The sequence below is a fragment of the Pocillopora damicornis genome, chromosome 1 (assembly GCF_964200805.1).
Source record: "Pocillopora damicornis chromosome 1, jaPocDami1.2, whole genome shotgun sequence".
In the NCBI taxonomy this organism is placed as follows: Eukaryota; Metazoa; Cnidaria; class Anthozoa; order Scleractinia; family Pocilloporidae; genus Pocillopora; species Pocillopora damicornis.
In genome coordinates, this window is record NC_142670.1 from 7,485,001 (window position 1) to 7,504,901 (window position 19,901).

General features: G+C 39.3%; 3 protein-coding genes and 1 long non-coding RNA gene across 21 annotated transcripts in view; 1 reads left to right on the plus strand and 3 right to left on the minus strand.

The window, feature by feature from the left end:
• The window catches only part of LOC149051708 (replication factor C subunit 1-like), a 100,593-nt gene extending 100,222 nt beyond the window's left edge, over positions 1-371 (minus strand). For all 8 annotated transcript variants that reach the window (XM_089185041.1, XM_089185064.1, XM_089185054.1 and 5 more), the window contains exon 1: positions 109-371. The gene's annotated coding sequence lies outside the window, so the exon portion shown is untranslated. The remainder of the gene's footprint in view (positions 1-108) is intronic.
• Positions 109-3,016, minus strand: LOC149051715 (uncharacterized). 2 transcript variants are annotated; one of them, XM_089186332.1, is made up of 6 exons: positions 2,256-2,644; positions 1,387-1,483; positions 1,092-1,125; positions 767-840; positions 374-448; positions 109-185 (listed from the first exon to the last, which is right to left on the minus strand). In XM_089186332.1, the coding sequence occupies exons 1-5, from the start codon at positions 2,283-2,285 to the stop codon at positions 381-383; spliced, it is 303 nt and encodes a 100-aa protein (XP_089042458.1). In that variant the 5' UTR covers positions 2,286-2,644; the 3' UTR covers positions 109-185; positions 374-380. The 2 variants fall into 2 exon arrangements, 1 of the variants encoding a protein (XP_089042458.1); XR_016180760.1 differs by lacking the exons at positions 109-185; positions 374-448; positions 1,092-1,125; positions 2,256-2,644 and adding exons at positions 614-643; positions 2,654-3,016.
• Positions 3,002-8,985, plus strand: LOC149051716 (uncharacterized). Of its 10 annotated transcripts, none has more exons than XR_016180944.1 (3): positions 3,002-3,158; positions 5,527-5,612; positions 6,686-8,985. It is a non-coding gene; the product is annotated as an uncharacterized LOC149051716 (long non-coding RNA). The 10 variants fall into 10 exon arrangements; XR_016180951.1 differs by having other exon boundaries at positions 3,030-3,158; positions 6,703-8,985; XR_016180953.1 differs by lacking the exon at positions 3,002-3,158 and adding an exon at positions 3,200-5,291 and having other exon boundaries at positions 6,703-8,985.
• Positions 8,986-10,797: 1,812 nt separating this feature from the next.
• Positions 10,798-19,779, minus strand: LOC149051717 (uncharacterized). The gene is made up of 6 exons (XM_089200006.1): positions 19,770-19,779; positions 18,888-19,049; positions 18,551-18,628; positions 17,529-17,824; positions 12,022-17,280; positions 10,798-11,691 (listed from the first exon to the last, which is right to left on the minus strand). The coding sequence occupies exons 1-5, from the start codon at positions 19,777-19,779 to the stop codon at positions 12,025-12,027; spliced, it is 5,802 nt and encodes a 1,933-aa protein (XP_089056132.1). The 3' UTR covers positions 10,798-11,691; positions 12,022-12,024.
• Between the last annotated feature and the right edge of the window lie 122 nt (positions 19,780-19,901).

Here is a 19,901-nt window from a genome sequence, read left to right on the forward strand (position 1 = left end):
AATTTAGGTGGATAATTTTAGAAGAAGCCAGATATCTTATGTTCTAAATGAACTCCATAGTTTGGTGCTGAAATGTGAAATATAATGAGAGAGAATGATGGAGGATACCTCTCTTTAACTTGCTGGACATTTTCTGTCTGTTTGGCAAACTTTTTTTATTTTGCTTGGCACAACTTCTTCCTCATCTGTAGAAACCACATCAAAATATAACTCAAGTGCTATAATATTCAAACCTACATGTATTCAAGGCAGAGTGGTCTAATGTTAAGTGTGCTGAACCCTGGATGAAGCGGATGGCTTTGTTTTCTTCAGCAAGTAAATACATCAGCAACGTTAAAGGTCAGGTGATGTAAAAAAACTGACCTCATCTTACCTCAAGCTCACCTCACACAAAGTATTTTCCCTATCCAGTCATCACACTCCATCAATAAGGAGAGTCCCTGAAACCCTTTTGTAGAACTCAGTCACATAAAAATATAGGGCCTTTTCATGCATTATGAAAAAACTAATATCCAAATTTTTTTCACATTCACACGAAATTCAAGATGGTCACATATTGAAGATAAATAAAACCAAAAAAATTAAAAAATTATACCAAATTCATATTTTCACACTTTCTGACCTGTTAATGAAGCTGTTAATCCTATAAAATTAAAAAAAAATTTAAAAAAGATGTTATCATGATTCCTGTGAAGATAAAATCTCCCAATCACCCCTCACGTAAAAAGTATAGGGTACCCTCAATAAGTGCACATCATTTCCCTACCTGAGTCCAAGCTGATTGGTCTCCTATTTTTCTTAGCTTTTGAACTCTCTTCCTTCTTTACTGATGTGGCTTTTCTGAAACAGAGATGCATGAAAGAGAACCAGGTACTGAATACAACCTGACATCAGTATGCATATTCTCCATACTGGTATCTACGAATTTTCTAAGGTGCTGACAAGGAGAATTTGTTTAATAATCAAGAGCTTTTATACTTACAGATCATTTCCTTGACTCTTGATTCAGGGGTGATATTAGGGTCCAAACGTTTAACTACAACTGTAAATTTATAAGAGGGAAAATAAATTTCAAGAAACAAATCACATACCTGATATTTGGGGGAAGAGGATCTTCATCAGAATCTAACAGAGATGTAAGATTAATTTAGAAATAGGGTCAAGACATCATTGTGACGTTGCACATATCATCATGTGAATCTTTTTACACTATGTTTTTGTGATAATGCAAATTGCATTGGGAATTGACAAGGACACTATACAGCACAACTACCTAGCTTACATGTACATTGAAACCATTAAAACTTATACAGAGGTATGACAGTTTGTGTAGAGTCTCAACATCTGTTCCTTTTGAAACTGTTGGTGTTAACCCTAAAACATTACCTGAGTCAATAATGTTTTTTCCTTTCTTCTTCTTCTTCTGATTTTCTTTTGGTTTTTGTTTCCGGGCAATGTCATCATCTTCACTACTTGATAAACCCTGCCCAGCAAATAGACGATAACATATTCACACAAATGTGAGATTATAATGGTTCTTTGGACCTAATAATAACAACAAAGACTGAACAGAATTGGATAACATCAAGGGGTGTATTATTCCTCGCAGCACAACTTTCTTACAAAACATTTTCTTCCACCTCAGACAATCAAAAAAAGACACCAGGCTTGTGGAAAAAATAGTCTGGGTTAGGTGAAGTATCCAGATTTGTTTTTCAATCACTTTCAAGTTAATCAACAATTTCATTTTACCTTTAGTCAAAATAAATGAAAATTTACCAGTACTTGTCAAAATCGTGAAATAAGCATTAGTATTACATACTGCAACTACTCTGCAGTGTTAGTAAGCTGCAGTTTGAACAAATTTGTAGGGAATGCTAATGTCCAAGATATTTTAAACCTCAGTGAAATTTAGGTGGCAGTGTATCACATCATGCTGTTTAACCCTTAAACTCCCAGATGTGATTAACATGTAACTTCTCCCAAGACTATCCATACAATGTCCAAAAAAAAGTTTATGAAAAAAGTTTTTATCTTGATCTAAGAACAAATTCCTATAGCAAATGTACCAGGAAATGTGAAGCAATTAGAGGAGAGAATTAGCAAACAGATCTTAGAAGTTAAAGGATGAATACAAAATTGCTTCATTTTACAATCCTGTTTAGGAAAAAAAGAAAAAGGCAAAACATTGTAACTTATCAGCCTCACTCAGCTACCCTGACATACTCAGACAAACTATTGAAAATTACACCTACAAAGTTAGTTAACACAAAGTACCACACCATTTCTCACATTCCAGTCCAAAAAGATACCTTGGGTTAGATATATGTAGTGGAATGAAACTCTTAGTTAAAACATGTTGTAAAATTACCTACCATGTACAAAATTAGAGATTCATGACAAAGGAAATTTTACCATGTGTGGCAATAAATACAAGCTTTGGAGAAATAAGGTGTCCCCACCACCTCACACTCCCAGGAGAAGATATGTGGGAATGTGAATTGCGTACGAGTGTTATAGACACACATGATGATCGATTCGGTCAGATAGGCGCTGTGATATGGGCAGATCTTTTCTCCGTCATCATTGAGGTCGAATTCCTTGATACTACATATAACTCTCTCTCTCAAATGCTACATAATCTATTACTTACCTTGGTTTTCGTTCGGCTCTTTCCTACATCTTGTTTCGTTAATGACTTTGCAGTAGAATCCTTGCCGCGCTTGTTTTCTACTTTCGAAGGGCCTTGCTTCGCTGTCTTTCCAGTAGGGCTAAAGAACGATCGAATATCCTGTAGAAAAATATGTATTTATAATTGAAACACCGGTTAAAAGACTACCACTGAGAACGAAAACGACTAACAAACCACTTCAGTATATTGATGTGTTCACATCCCTCTCCGACATTTCGCGCTATCTTTGAAAATCTCCCGTACTTCAGTCAGCGGTCACCAACTTAGCTAGCTTCCAAACTCATGTTATTTCTCTTCCGCTAATTTTCCGAGAAAGACGGTAGGTTATGAGATAACCATAATTTAATTCGAATTCACGGAACCAAGTTAAAGGAGCTGTCAGACGATGGAGGTTGAACCACATGCAGTTGCCCCGATAGATTGCTTTGAAAATGGCAAATAGATCCGCGGAGAACACTTCTCAGGGGTACGTACTCTGTTGTGGATGTCAATATTTTCATGAATGAATGCGCTTTAGCTTTGCGCCCGCTCGTTCTGCGATTTGGTTGTTTTGTTGTGCTGTCGTCTCCCCGAGGTATATCATTTGTTTATTGAAAGATATTAAATTCGCAGCATGAAATTTGCAAAAAGTTATTTGAATTTATGTTTTACACGCTGTCATTCAAAAACAATTTCAAGTAATATAAAATGACTCTATAGTAAAGAGGAAAAAAAACTACGTATAAAAGTTCTACCGATTGGACTTGAATGGAATAAATGTGGTCGTGCTACTATTAGTGCGCATTTTCCTTAACTTAAAATTACACTGGTTTCTAAATTGTATCTGCTTGAGTGGTAGCAGATGATGGAGTTTATGTACAGAATTGGATACAATTGAGTCAAAGAGTTGACGTTCGTAACACTGTTCTTTGCGCCTGTCTGTCAAAGATCTGATGTCATACAATGCATCTATTCTCTATTGTAAAACTAGACTCGACCGTATCTCCGGAATTTTTTCGGGCTTACTGAGATTTGATAAACGAAACGAAACGAAACGAACCGAAAATATGAACATCTCCTTGGTGTTCTTTGCTGAATCTTCACTATGTTCGCGAAGAGATCAAATCCTCTTCTATATTTAAAGGAAGGACTGCGCCATTTAGCCATAAAATGCAAATGTAAAATTTGAAAAAATGATTCCGTGAGACAATTTCCAAAGTGTCAAGCATCGATGTTCGTAGTCCATGAATAATTCGATCGCGTGACATGACACCTTCCCTTAATAATATCGCGTGACTAAAGTTGGTTTGCAGCATGGTTCTGATTGGAAAATTAAAATAAAGTTTCCGTTGAAGTTTCAGTAATAGTTATGGTTGTTCTGTTATCATTTGTATAATTTGTGGGCCGAACTGACCGATTCATCCTTAAGGGGGGCATTGGGATGTTCGATATCTTTTTAAGATAGGTTTTTGTGCTAAAGAATTTCGGTTTTTCGGATTGGATGTTCATTGCGGTTTGCGGATTTTCCGTTCTTTAGCATTTATATTTCGTCAAAAACACCTGTATAATGGGCTACGGATTTAGTTTCCGATGGAGTTTTCGGATTGTCCCATTTGGATTCCGTTTTCTCTTCGATCCAAGTGGCCATTATGCTCCTGTACTGATCTCGAATAGCCGCGAAACCTCTGTGTGCTCCACTTGTCAACACCGTAACGGATTGATTAGGGTTTCGAACTGGGATGTGGACATTTATCGGTTTTGACTGTTTTGCATGCGGTTTTCGGTTCTGGTCGAATTTTCTTTTTGTAGTTGTGCGGTTGTGGATGATTTTTGCGACGCCTTTGAGGTTTCTAATGGACCCTCTCATCCTTCCGCACAGTGGAGTTCCACACGGATTCTTGCTTTGCAAATTGAAAATCTCTCTTTCTAAAATTACAGATCTTCCCTTTCGTTCTGTTCTGTGTCTTAAATTAGAGTAGGCCTTGTATAGTTACTTCTTTTGAAATTGTATGTGGAATTCTTTTAACTTTTTATTATTAATTTTCTTTTTAATTTTTCTGGAAATAAGTGCTGTTGTCTTTCTCACTTCACACTTAAATTTGGAACTAAAAGTGAGGGGAATGTGGGCTGAAAGCTGGGGTGTCTGTGCCAGACAGCTTGATCCTGCCTTTGTCTGTATTATCATGTATTAACCCTTTAACTCCCAGAAGTGATTAACATTAAACTTCTACCTACAATATCCATGAATTATTCAGCAAACAGGTTACGAGAATATTCAAACTTATCAGGTAGAAGCTGCTATTTTGATCTAGCACCATGTTCTCATAACTAATTTACAAGGAAATGTGTAACAGCCACAGAGGAGAATTAACAATCAAATCTTGGGAGTTAAAGAGTTAACTTTTTAATCTTCCATTCCAGCATGAATTTTAATGTTCTGTAACACCTGTGTTTCTTCTTGAGTCCTAAAAATGTAACAAATTTCTTTTAATCTAAAGATACCTTTGTATTTTTGTTTTTTGAGATATGTTGATGTATTTTCAATCTTGAAAATTATCAGTTTAGGTGCTGCACAGTTATCAAGGAGAGTATGTTTGATCTTGGCTGTCTTCTTCCACCTGTTAGTGAAATACTGAAGTAACTAATCACCCAATACTGACAACAAAATTGTTTACATGTCACAATGATTTGATTTAGGGCCCTCCTTCCAATAAGCACCCCTTCTAGAATAAGTACCCCCCCTCCCCCTGTTTTTAAGTCAGAAAGTTTAGTTTGAAAGATAATAATGTTTTCATTGCTAAAAATTCATCCGTAATTTGATGCTTGTATGATTGATAATGTTTATTATTTTTAAGCTTGTCATTATTTTTAAACTGGCCTTTGTCAAGTAGAGGATCAAATCTGGACTTCAAAACTGCAGTGGATATCCTGGTTTGCTGATGTGAGTACAGAACTGATTAATAGAGCAAAAAGGTCAAGGCTTATATTGAAGGTCAGCAACATATAGTCTGATCATTGTGTACTTTTAAGTAGTTGTACCTAAGTCTAAGTGACACCCAGCTACATGTACTTTTTTCAAAAAAGTTGCTACTTGTAATACAAGGCAATGGGGTTGTGCTAATGGTTTGGGTGGCATTTTCAAGACTTGCTTAGCAAGAAGGGGGTTACATTTTCAATAGTGTTACTAGAGTGGGGACTAACACATTTTCATGACTTGGAAATTCTTGTATATAATAAAGTAAGGATCTACAAACAGGAAGGTTCAAATTAGATTGAAATGTACCAGAATGCTAATGCACTCAAGGTGAAAAGTAAAGTGTTCTAAATTCACATAAACAAATGTGTAGCTTCATTTTAGGATCATGATCTACTTAAAAGACTTGGTTTTTAGCTACATAGATGCATCTATAAACAGAAATTGACTAAGTTGGGAACACAAAATCACATTTCTGATAAAGTGACTAACTTAGCAGATATGGGGTGTATAATAGTCATACATTGCATAAATGGTATATAAATGGATAAATGGTATATTTTCCAAGAATAGTCCATTTTACAGTTGTGAGCTTGGTTGCCAAGCCTTTGAGCAGGAGTGAGGCTAAGGTTGACCTCGTTATGATACAAACCTTGCTACTTTTCAAATGCAAATTACTTTGTTGTCATGTTAACTGGATACTGGTCTCTACCACAACAAGGTCACCTTCAGCCTCACTCCAAATCAAAGGCTTGACAACTATTATGAGTAAAATGTAGACAACTGTAAAATGGCCTATTGGCCATAGAGTAGACTATAATGGAACAGGTGTTCTTAAAGGCCAGCGGCGCATACTTAGCAACAGTTGACCCAAGAACTCTCCCCACCCCTAATCTGGAAACTGTGCCATTTCAGTCTGAAAATAGACACAGTGCAATAATTTGAGGCATTCCTTTATTGAATGAGTTTTAATGGAAGTGTATTTTGAGTGAACTACTTGGGTGCAGCTGTTTTTTTTCTGTTCATGTGGTTCCTTTCAGACCATTTGATTTTTTAGGTGATTTTAGCAACAGATTCACCATTGCTGTTATGTTTGGAGCCACTTCTAGCACATGGCTGAATATGTTTTTAAAACCAAAAAATGGAATTTTTCAGATGCCTGACCCAGCTGGATGGATGCAGGGTAAGTGGTCATACATGGTGACCTGATTTTGAATAAATGAAATGTTCATTGTTGTTGAAAAGTGAAAAATCGTAGTCATATTGTAATATTGTAGGAGCTATAAGTTGACTCAGTTGCCATGGGGCAGTATTAGTTTATAAACAAATTTGAACATAGTTAAATGGAATTTAACATAGTTTAAATGACTAGGAGCAATTGGTTAGTAGCATTTCAAGCATTTGGTTCATATCTTTAAGCCAGCTGTTGGAATCTGTGCAACATTTGTTGCATTCAGCAGAGTTTGCAGCAATACTGTGGTTGTTGGGGCCCTGGGGCCATCCTCGTCCAGCATTATATACCTCATCAGTGCATGCATTGTTTTGTTGTTGTGCCCGTGTTGTGTTTGCTCTTCTATGCCGTGGCATTGTTGTCCTTGCAGATAGCAATTCTTGACGTTTCCCTTCCCCCTAAGCCCTAACTGCAGGCTTTCTTGTGCGGGGTTTATTTCTATTCATTTGTTTATTTATTCATTCATTTATTTATGTTTTCCTCCTCTGAGCCATTTGGCTCTAGTGTGACGGGTGCTCAGAGGGAGCTTGGGGCAAGAGGCTTGCAGCTGGATTGTGAGTTGGGTAGGCCAGTCAGGTGTTCTAGAACCTTGAGGTGTGACTGTAGGTGCAGATCCTGGGCCCCTCGGGCATCAAGCCTCCATTTGTGATGTGGGTGTAGACTTGATATTAAGTTATGTATTTATTTATTTGGAATATTTATACAGGCTGGCTTGGTTTGGCTTTTAAAAGCAGGTTTACATTGCCTCTATAAATGATAACAAAGCCAGATGACCACACTGGGAACCACATTTGTGACTCTTTGTTGAAGTCGGTGAGTTGTTTTACTCTTTAACTCTCAAGATCTGATTATTAATCAATTCTCCCCTCTAGCTGCTGCACAATTGCATATTCATCAGTTATGAGAAATTTTCTGTTAGATCAAGAAAACATCCTCTACCTGATAAGTTTGGGTATTTTCATCACCTGTGTGCAAGATAATGTGTGGATATTATAGGGAGAAGTTACCTGTTAATCATTTCAGGGAGTTAATGTCCCATGGCTTTTAACCAGTACTGAGAAGATGTAGGAGAGTATGGGGCCTATAATTTATCATCCTTAGCTGATAAGACTAGAATGTCTAACCATTTGGAGATGTTATAGGCAGCACATTTTCCTCAGTTATTTTAAAACCCTGAGTGTTGTTGCAGTCTTGGGCTTGAACCCTCAACTACCTGCACAGCAAGAGCACCTTTGCGATGTAGAAAGAAATTACAAGAGCACATCTGAACCAGTTGCTAGACAATTTAATCTACCTAATCTCTCTCCCTACATCTAGGCTGTTTGAAGGGCTGCAAAACTCCAGAAAAAATATTTATCTTTCAGATCGGCACTTTTAATCCCCACAGTATCAGCGAACGCTTTTCATTCAGCTAATTTATTCTTGTTTTCTTGTCACCAAATTCCCACTAATAGCGTGGCTCCATTTTCTGCTGAAAAATACACACACAACTCACAATTCCTCCAACCACTGTGATGAAGGGCTAACGCTCCAAACGTCAGCTTTTAACTTTTTACAGTGGCCAATTTACATTATCAACTCAGTTAATAATACAAAAGTACACTGTTATACTCTCCCCCTGATGCAGCACCACAGTTTCTTTAGAAACTTACCCCCTTTACCTGCACAACAGTCCAGCACTCAACATGAGTAGCAGAAAAAAAGACTCCCCTGTTTTAATTAATAAAATATAAGTGACTGAGTGTTATCACTGAGTGTTATCACTGTTTAATACAGGTCAATGACAAAAGACAAGAAAACAACATTTAATTAATTCTATAATTCATCATTTATTTTATATCGAGTTTATGTAAAAAATGTATCAAATAACATCAACAAAATGATGTTACAGCGTAAAAACAGAACAATAGATTAGAATTCTAACAATTAGACCTCTTGGTAATCAACCAACAAATGATTTTTCTTGTGTATAATTTTCTTGTGTAATATTTGTCAGATACAAACAGTCCCATAGAAGAATTATAATCTGTAATTCGTTAAGGACATCTGAACTCTAAATACTAACATTGATTTTAGGAGACAAACATGGAATTAATTTTACTTTAGAGAGAATTCGTCGTCTTATTCGAGTGATTCCTCCCCAAGTGACCGTTTCATACAACCCGAACAGGCCGATGGGACTCAGTCATGGATGACGACAACCGCTTAATAGAGACCACCGCTGAAAAGTGGTGAAAGTGACAATGCCTAAGAGGAAAAAAATTCGGGAATTTGACAACCGACCGCTTAATACAGGTTCGACTATTAATTCCAAATTAGCCAATCAGCCCACGTGAAGAGTTCCATTCACCTGTGTGGTATATTATAAAAAACCGCTCTAAGTTAGGTAGATGGAGTACAGTTATGAAGCACGAAGAGAAAATCTAAGAAGACGAAAGAAGTCCAAGTCCAGCAATTACTAAGGGAAATTCTTACCTTTACCTTCTGAAATCATAGCTCTAAGATTCTTGAGAATCCGTCCTCTAACCATGTAGCCGTTTACACTCCCAACCCGGAGGGAAAAACGGAACCTCGACCCACCCTCCCCCACTTCCCATGGCTCTTTTTTGAAAATGATTGTAATATATTCTATCGTCAGCAGCGAACTCCGACTAAAACATCTATGTTGTCGCAGTTTTTTAGATCTGGGGGGAAGTTAAAATATCAGGGCTTACTGACTTTTTGGATCCGGTACAAGGTCTTTAAAGGGGAAAGGAAATTTATTCTTGCTCGCCTTCACTTCGGTGAATATCTCGCGTTAGCTTCATTGAGCATCTCAGATTGAACATAACAGGAATGCGTAGCGACAACGCTCTCCCCATGACCGTCTCTCCCAGGTTGATCCTTACTTCCAGGATTTTTCCACGGCTCGTTTTTCCCGGTCTTCCTTACTCCTCAAAAACCAGAACTCTAAATTCGAGTTGCAAATGCCACCTTCTTAAAGCGTTATTATTTCACATCTTGCATGTAACCCAGTCGAGGGTCTCCATGGGGTTAACCGTTCGCCGTATATCGGTCAAAAAACTATCTGTCAGGCGTAAAAAATTGAACGATTTTAACCCTTAGTTGTAGAAAAAAATTAACCTTAAAAGTCTTTCCTTTCTACAATGTGTTATTTTTTGTTATTCTGGGTTAACCGCAGAAGAAAAATGGCCACAATTTTAACCGTTGGCCGTAAAAAGTTCTCCTCGGTCGGCCCTCCTCAGTTTTAAGAAAGTTTTTGGTTTTTTTGTACAGGCTGTTTTAGTTAAGTTTGCAATCGTGGAAAAAAAAGTCATCAATATTTTTTACACGTGGAACCGTACCGACCTAGGATACCTCCCATGATGAGGACGCTTTCTCTAAGCAGAATAAGGCACCATCTCCCAAAGTGGAAGGTAATTTATTTTTTCTTGCCTCTTCAACATTATATTACTAAACATCATATCGCTCTACACGCTGAAAAAACGCGTCGCGTGACATCCTAAGAAACGGCTGCCAATGAAACTGGTAGATATAAAATCTGAAAATATCGAAGTTAATATCTCATTTAATAACTCTATCCAAGGAAATGGGAAGAGGTTGAGCGAATAAGACATAGGTGCGCTTATTACTCCAAACGAAAAGATATGACAAAACACCATACCTGTCACATAACGTGTTAAAGAAATTCGTCGCGTGACATCCTAAGAAACGGTTGCCAATGATCGATGCTAGCAGTTTTAGAGTCAGAAAATATCGAAGTTTATCTCTCATTCAGTAAACTTATTCAAAGAAATGGGCAAAAGTTATTAAGCGAATACTACTTCAAACGACAAGAAATGGCTTATGCAGGTTGATGCAGAAATTTTCCTTCCTTTGTTATTGATTTCCTCTTCCATTCTAACAAAATATCAAGCGACTTGTTTCATTGTTTGACATTTAAATGTTAGTCTATTATACTTAGATAATAGGTAAACAATCTAATCGGAGAAACTAAATAAAATCATTTGGTTCCAACTTTCCAGCTCATTCTGAGCTTCCTTCAATGCTTTGTAAGCCATAACTAAAATTATGAAATAAAAGTTCTCGTTTTGCCTTTGGGCGATTAGATTAAACAATATACTTAAAATGTATCGTTCTGCTTGTAAAAAATAACACATTTATCTCATTCAAAATTATAGGAGAAATCTCAGAAAATTAACTAATACCAAGACTAAATAAATAGATAAACCAAATTCTAATCGGCAGAAACTAACTTTAAGTATCAATGACTGAGTATAAATCCTCGAAAAGTTCATTACAATTTCCATCTGACATAGACAAAGATAATCGAGCAATCGAACAACTGATTATTCTCCAATTCCTATGGAAATTCTCTACACATGCACGTAGCTGTAATAGCAGAAAAATTCTGTAAAAAAACTCTGGAAAACGTTTTCAAGACGTTTCAACTTCGACGTAAATGTAACGCCCAAATCCTCTCAGTAGAAAATACTTACATTAAAAATAACTTCTCACATACCTAGTCATGATAATTTTAAGACATCATATAAAAAAAAACAAACAGCAGTTTGAGAAGGATATCAAAGATTAATCTCGTAAAAGCAGTTCAGACCAGCAAAAAGGCAACTTTTGAATCAATGGAAATCTGTTCTCTTGTTAAACTTGACTTTGGCCGTCTTTTGGTTCTTCCTGCTTTGATGAAAAGAAGACTCTTGAAAAAGGTTTCATCGGTAGCTTACGGGTTTCTGGTCCAAATATCAGCATTTGTAGGTATCCGAAAACTCCCTGGGATTCCAATGCTCACTGCCTTAACTGAAACATAAAAGAATCTCAGTTTAGGGAGGATAGTTGAGTTGCCATGAAATATTTCTCAGCACATGAAACGATACATTGCACAACAGGATTTCTTTAAAAGAAATTTGCTATTTTACTCCTATCACGTTCCCAAAAAAGAATGTTATCATCGTAAACGTGTCCACTTGATTGTACTGCATCTCAGTTTGCAGAGAGAAAAATAAATTCGTAACCCAACTGAAAGGAAACTAACACACAAGTATCACTGCTCGCACATGAGCAAAGATTATGATTTAATGTAACTTTGTATTGAATAGAATGTATCAACAGAATTATTACTTGTTTCACCTTTTAAATCTCCTTGAAATCCAGCTTGACGTCGTCACCAATAAGAACAAATGGTGCCCAGTGCCAGACCTCCTTAAACTTTTCAATTTCTCTCATACACTTCATGGCCTGATTGAGAGCTTCGCTGGCCTTCTTGCCTTTGGCAAGTGCATCGTAGAAGAAACTCATGAACTCCAGGGTTCCCTCGTCGCCAATCGCCCACAAGGTAACCACAACAGATCTGGCACCGGCACCCAAAAGTGCACGCGCCATACCGACCACACCCTCGGCCATTACCTCCCCACGAGCAGTGTGACAGCAGCTAAGTACAACCACACGTGCTCGCAACCCAGCTTCTATGACATCTTTCATCGTCAGAAGATAGTCTTTCTCTTGCGGCTGAGGGTTTTCTCTTGTGGTGTTTGGTGCCAGGATAACTTCTCCAGTTTCCATTTTGCCGTGCGCTGCTATGTGAACTAAGGCCACTGATGATATTCGTTTTAACACTTCATCTTTTGTTGCCATTTCTCTAGTGAGAGGGGAGACATTGAGGATACGTCCGATCATCTCCAATTCTTTCCTTGCTCCTGGAAGTTGCACCAAAAGTGTTCCCTCATAGATGATATGTTTGAAACATGGGTCGCCGACAAGCAATGCACCAGTCTTCATGTGAAAGTCAGCTGGACAATCATGAATTAGTTGCAAGGTCGTCAGAGAGGGAAGCACACGAACTCTGAAAGAATCACTTAGATATGATGAGTTGGAGTCTTGCAACGCTGCATAAGGTACAAGGCAAAATGGCCCCTCAGGAACGAATGTGATCTCGTCGTTGCCTTCGATCAGGTCAGCAATAGGAGTAACGATGATGTCATGCAGCTTCTTTAAAGCACTTGATTGGGAGCGCCTCACATCAACTCGGATCACATCATTGGCCATTTCTTCTTCTGTCGGCGAGTCTAGCGGAGGATTTTCGATGGTAACAGTATCTCTTGCGCCGATCTCCTTAAGAGCAGTTCGGTTCAGTAGCTGGATGAAAAATTTCAACTCATCCTCATACATGTATTTGTTCACGTGTACTTCTCTCATCTGGATATAATTTTCACTGAGGCAAACCCAGAAGTAAACGCATGGTCCATTAATAGCTATGAAAACTGTGTTCAGTGGAACCCACCTCAGAGAAATGCGGGATGCGCTGGGCGTTGAAGAATCTCTAGGCTGATATTTTGTGACCATGAGATCTCTCAGAGCTTGAGCACGTCCTCTCTCTGTGGCAAGGAGAGCCTTCACAACCTGACCTCGACTGACATTTATACGCCACAAACCTTTGTATGCTACTTGGTGCTGATTACGATAACAAATCTTCCACTGATCGTTGAGTTCAAGGCTGGCCCTGATATCATCATACAATTCTACACTCGAATAATAACAGTCAAAGGCTCTCATAAGATTTCCTTGGCACTCAAAACTGCTTCCAAGGGAATAGAGTAAGCACGCCTCTCCATTCTTGTCTCCCACTTCTTTAGCAATTTCTAGACCACGTTGATGGTACTTGATGGCTGTTTTGAACTCTCCTAGACTTTGATAAGCGTTGCCGAGATTGCCATAACTTGCTCCCTCTCCGGCCTTGTCTCCCACTTCTTTAGCAATTTCTAGATGACGTTGATGGTACTCCATTGCTGTTTTGAACTGTCGTAGACCTTGATAAGCGTTGCCGAGGCTGCCATAACTTGCTCCCTCTCCGGCCCTATCTCCTACTTCTTTAGCAATTTCTAGATAACATTGATTGTACTCGATGGCTTTTTTAAACTTTCTTAGACTGAGATAAGCGTTGCCGAGATTGGCATAACTTCTTCCCTCTCCGGCCTTGTCTCCCACTTCTTTAGCTATTTCTAGATGACGTTGATGGTACTTGATGGCTGTTTTGACCTCTCCTAGACTTTGATAAGCGTTGCCGAGATTGCCATAACTTGCTCCCTCTCTGGCCTTGTCTCCCACTTCTTTAGCAATTTCTAGACATTGTTGAAGGTACTTGATGGCTGTTTTGAAGTCTCCTAGTCTGTGATAAGCGTTGCCGAGATTGCCATTACTTCTTCCCTCTCCGGCCTTGTCTCCCACTTCTTTAGCAATTTCTAGATCACGTTGATGGTACTTGATGGCTGTTTTGACCTCTCCTAGACTGTCATAAGCGTTGCCGAGATTGGCATAACTTCTTCCCTCTCCGGCCTTGTCTCCCACTTCTTTAGCAATTTCTAGATGACGTTGATGGTACTTGATGGCTGTTTTGAACTCTCCTAGACTGTGATAAGCGTTGCCGAGATTGCCATAACTTGGTCCCTCTCCGGCCTTGTCTCCCACTTCTTTAGCAATTTCTAGATGACGTTGATTGTACTTGATGGCTGTTTTGAACTCTCCTAGACTGTCATAAGCGTTGCCGAGATTGCCATAACTTCTTCCCTCTCCGGCCTTGTCTCCCACTTCTTTAGCAATTTCTAGATCACGCTGATGGTACTTGATGCCTATTTTGAACTCTCCTAGACTGCGATAAGCGTTGCCGAGATTGCCATTACTTCTTCCCTCTCCGGCCTTGTCTCCTACTTCTTTAGCAATTTCTAGATCACGTTGATGGTACTTGATGGCTGTTTTGAACTCTCCTAGACTGTGATAAGCGTTGCCGAGATTGGCATAACTTTTTCCCTCTCCGGCCTTGTTTCCCACTTCTTTAGCAATTTCTAGATGACGTTGATGGTACTTGATGGCTGTTTTGAACTCTCCTAGACTGCAATAAGTGTTGCCGAGATTGCCATAACTTCTTCCCTCTCCGGCCTTGTCTCCCACTTCTTTAGCAATTTCTAGACATTGTTGATGGTACTCGATGGCTGTTTTAAACTTTCTTAGACTGTCATAAGCGTTGCCGAGATTGCCATAACTTATTCCCTCTCCGGCCTTGTCTCCCACTTCTTTAGCAATTTCTAGACATTGTTGATGGTACTTGATGGCTATTTTAAACTCTCCTAGACTGTGATAAGCATTGCCGAGATTGCCATTACTTCTTCCCTCTCCAGCCTTGTCTCCCACTTCTTTAGCTACTTCTAGATCACGTTGATGGTACTTGATGGCTGTTTTGAACTCTCCTAGACTGCGATAACCGTTGCCGAGATTGGCATAACTTCTTCCCTCTCCGGCCTTGTCTCCCACTTCTTTAGCAATTTCTAGATGACGTTGATGGTACTTGATGGCTGTTTTGAACTCTCCTAGACTGTGATAAGCGTTGCCAAGATTGCCATAACTTCTTCCCTCTCCCGACTTGTCTCCCATTTCTTTCGCAATTTCTAGATGACGTTGATTGTACTTGATGGATGTTTTGAACTCTCCTAGACTGTGATAAGCGTTGCCGAGATTAGCATAACTTTTTCCCTCTCCGGCCTTGTCTCCCACTTCTTTATCAATTTCTAGAGATTGTTGATGGTACTTGATGGCTGTTTTGAACTCTCCTAGACTGCAATAAGCGTTGCCGAGATTGGCATGACTTGCTCCCTCCGAGGCCTTGTCTCCCACTTCTTTAGCAATTTCTTGATGACGTTGATGGTACTTGATGGCTGTTTTGAACTCTCCTAGACTGTGATACGCGTTGCCGAGATTGCTATAACTTCTTCCCTCTCCGGCCTTGTCTCCCACTTCTTTAGCAATTTCTAGATCACGTTGATGGTACTTGATGGCTGTTTTGACCTCTCCTAGACTGTGATAAGCGATGCCCAGATTGGCATAACTTGCTCCCTCTCCGGCCTTGTCTCCCACTTCTTTAGCAATTTCTAGATAACGTTGATGGTACTTGATGGCTGTTTTGAACTCTCCTAGACTGTCATAAGCGTTGCCGAGTCTGCCATAACTTCTTCCCTCTCCGGCCTTGTCTCCCACTTCTTTAGCAATTTCTTGATGACGTTGATGGTACTTGATGGCTGTTTTGAACTCTCCTAGACTGTGATAAGCTTTGCCGAGATTAGCATAACTTTTTCCCTCTCCGGCCTTGTCTCCCACTTCTTTAGCAATTTCTAGATGACGTTGATGGTACTTGATGGCTGTTTTGAACTCTCCTAGACGTCGATAAGCGTTGCCGAGATGGGCATGACTTGCTCCCTCTCCGGCCTTGTCTCCCACTTCTTTAGCAATTTCTTGATGACGTTGATGGTACTTGATGGCTGTTTTGAACTCTCCTAGACTGTGATACGCGTTGCCGAGATTGCCATAACTTCTTCCCTCTCCGGCCTTGTCTCCCACTTCTTTAGCAATTTCTAGATGACGTTGATGGTACTTGATGGCTGTTTTGAACTCTCCTAGACTGTGATAAGCGTTGCCGAGATTGCCATAACTTCTTCTCTCTCCGGCCTTGTCTCCCACTTCTTTAGCAATTTGTAGATCACGTTGATGGTACTTGATGGCTGTTTTGAACTCTCCTAGACTGTGATAAGCGTTGCCGAGATTGCCATGACTTGCTCCCTCTCCGGCCTTGTCTCTCACTTCTCTAGCAATTTCTAGACATTGTTGATGGTACTTGATGGCTGTTTTGAATTCTCCTAGACTGTGATAAGTGCTGCCGAGATTGCCATAACTTGTTCCCTCTCCGGCCTTGTCTCCCACTTCTTTAGCAATTTCTAGACATTGTTGATGGTACTTGATAGCTGTTTTGAACTCTCCTAGACTGTGATAAGCGTTGCCGAGTCTGCCATAACTTCTTCCCTCTCCGGCCATGTCTCCCACTTCTTTAGCAATTTCTAGATGACGTTGATGGTAGTTGATGGCTGTTTTGAACTCTCCTAGACTGTGATAAGCGTTGCCGAGATTGCCATAACTTGCTCCCTCTCCGGCCTTGTCTCCCACCTCTTTAGCAATTTCTAGATGACGTTGATAGTACTTGATGGCTGTTTTGAACTCTCCTAGACTGTGATAAGCGTTGCCGAGATTGCCATAACTTGCTCCCTCTCTGGCCTTGTCTCCCACCTCTTGAGCAATATCTAGACATTGTTGATGGTACTTGATGGCTGTTTTGAACTCTCCTTGACCTTGATAAGTGTTGCCGAGATTGGCATAACTTCTTCCCTCTCCGGCCTTGTCTCCTACTTCTTGAGCAATTTCTAAACATTGTTGATGGTACTCGATTGCTGTGTTGAACTGCCCAACATTATGGTAAGTACATCCGAGACTGGCATAAGTGTTTGCTTTGACTTTTAGTTCAGCATTCGATTTCCTTATTAATTGAAGCAGAAGTTCGTGATTGTTTTCAATCTTAAAACGTGTCAAGGGTAGCTAAATCATGGGTGGATTTGCGAAAATGCAATGGAAATGTGTGTTTTAATAATAATGAGGGTATTGGATAAACTGTAAAGTTGGAATGAAAATTCGAGCGTGGATTTCTTGAAGAGATTTGATTTCAAGTTATTCGAGATTGTTAATTAGCTCTGAAGCGCATTTATTAGTTTAAGTTCGGTCGTCATGGTGATGCTCGTCTCAAGACAAAAATGAGGGGCATTTTACAGAAACTCTGGATTAGTTAATATGGCCTCTTCTTTTAAGTAAAGTTTCGTGGAATAATCGAAAGAACTCGTTAATAATATTTCACCTTCTTTAAACTGCTCAGTGCAGTATAGGAGAACATCGCTTGCATTATGTGTAGAAGAATCTGCCTGGAACGTATTGATTTTTCTTGAAATATTATTCGCATTGCATCTCGTATCACGTTTGAAACATTCGTTAAAAGATACTGCCAATCCCATATGCGACCAGCTCCTTGCTTCTTTAAACCAGCAAAGTTCGACACAAGCTCTGGCTCCTGAAAAGGTGAGAATAATTGGTGGTGCAAGTTAATTTATCACTGTTAAGGTATAAACGTATTGATAAAATGGACTTAATTTCCCAGTTAGCTGGGAACAAAAATTGTGATAATGAAGGAAATTTGAACTTGTAGAAGAACTGAAAATGAACAATAAGGAGCAAATGCAAAAGCGGCTACCAATTAAGCTTCAATTGATGATGATAACGATGAATTTATCTCGCGCATTCTTCACTTCAATATGCACTTTAGCGCTTTTCAGCACTTTTCGGGAGTTTTCGGGCAGACTGCATTAAGCAGTTAACTTTTGAAAGGGAATTTTTCAGGTGCCTCCTGCCCGGGTTCGTCCCCTGCTAAGAGTGACTGAGGAGATGCAGGAAACGGGGCTTACGGGTTTCCACCCATATCCGGGACAAGAATATTAAACCATTTGCAGATGTCACAGCTTAGGCAGCAGCACATTGTCCTCAGATGTTTTAAGACTCAGGGAGATGGTCCAGTCTAGGGCTTGAACCCTCGACCCTTAGCGCTCTACAACGTGAACTAACCAGGCAGCGGTATTTGAGAGTTTATTGACATTTTCTTATGCTTTTTACCCACATCACAGACGTTGACACACCAGATACAATTGACACTTGGAGTGCAGTTACCTGCCACAAACCACACAATCCTCTCTTGACGAAATCAAAGAATAGAATGTTGATGGCTTATGTATGAAAAACCCACCTTTCTTAATAGCCTTGATTAAAGTGGGTTCCAATTGAACGGCAACTGTTGCATCATCGAGACATTCCACATAGTTTGCTACGAGATTCCGAAAAGAAGGTTTAAAAGAGTGGTAATCACACGCAATTGCAACAAAGAAGCCTTAAAAATTACAATTGCTTAAAATGCAACAAGGATCATTTCTTTGCTTAATTTTCATCCGCTACAGGGCGATTTGTGTTTTTACGCTACTTTTCTGCAGTTGCTCAATTTTTTTCTTTTCTTGATGCAGATTGTGTATTCCGTTATCTTGTAACGCTGCACGACAGATTTATATGTTTACATGTGAAATTCTTACCCAAACGGAAATGAGCTGTTGCCCTGTTGCTATAAAGCTTGGCGTTAAGCCGTATATCTTTGCAGTTCACTTGAAGTCCTTCCGTGTAGGAGTTTATCGCGTTATTAGCTTCTCCTTGTCTGTATTCTTTGTTACCTTCCTCGAGACATACTTTCGCTATCCCTGAGAGAACACAGTTTTGGTGTTAATGATATAGTAATGAGTGATACGACTTCATACTACAACTTTATACTTCCAAACGAACTTTTAGGTTAAAGGAGCGTGGAGCTACGAAAAACAAAAGATCAGAATAGTTTAATATCTGTAAATTTTGTTTGTGTGCAAGCTGTCGAGAGTCTGAGCTGAAGCTTGGCTATTATCATTTCAAGTTTATCGGTTTACATTTAGGTCGAGAGGCTTTCACAAACCCCTTTTACACCTGGCTTACGTTTTCCAAAATATCACAAGTTTCACCAGGAGATCCTATTTCAACTCAATTTCTTTTACAATCACCCTTCAGGAGAGTTTGTCTGTGCAATTTGTTTGCTTTAAAATATGCAAGCTATTTGGAGTTTTAGCTGTAGCTTCGGTTATAACCAGATCAAGTCTGTTCGGTTTACACTTAAGTCGAGAGGGTTTCCAAAGTTCCTTTTATATCTGCGTTACACGTTCCAAAATATCAAGTTAGAATATAAAATCCCATGAGTTACTGAGAAAAAATGCATAAAGCAAAGTAAAGCCAGGAGCGGAAAAGGTTGAAATTTTTTAATGTTCTGATAACAAAAGAAACATTGTGCTGAGAGTGACAAGAGTTCGTGGTTTGCCCTTCCTTCAGAAAAGAGCGCCGGAAAACATGTCTTTTGTTTTTTCTGTTTTTTGATAGGGAAAGTATCACTTTCTCACGAAGTGCCATTTTGCCTGTTATAAAAGTCAGCGGTTCTACATTTTGTTGGCTGGTGGTTTACAGCGTGGGCTTGGTATTGACATAACTGTTCAAAGAGGCGTGAAATATTGAGAAGACCAAAACAGGCCATA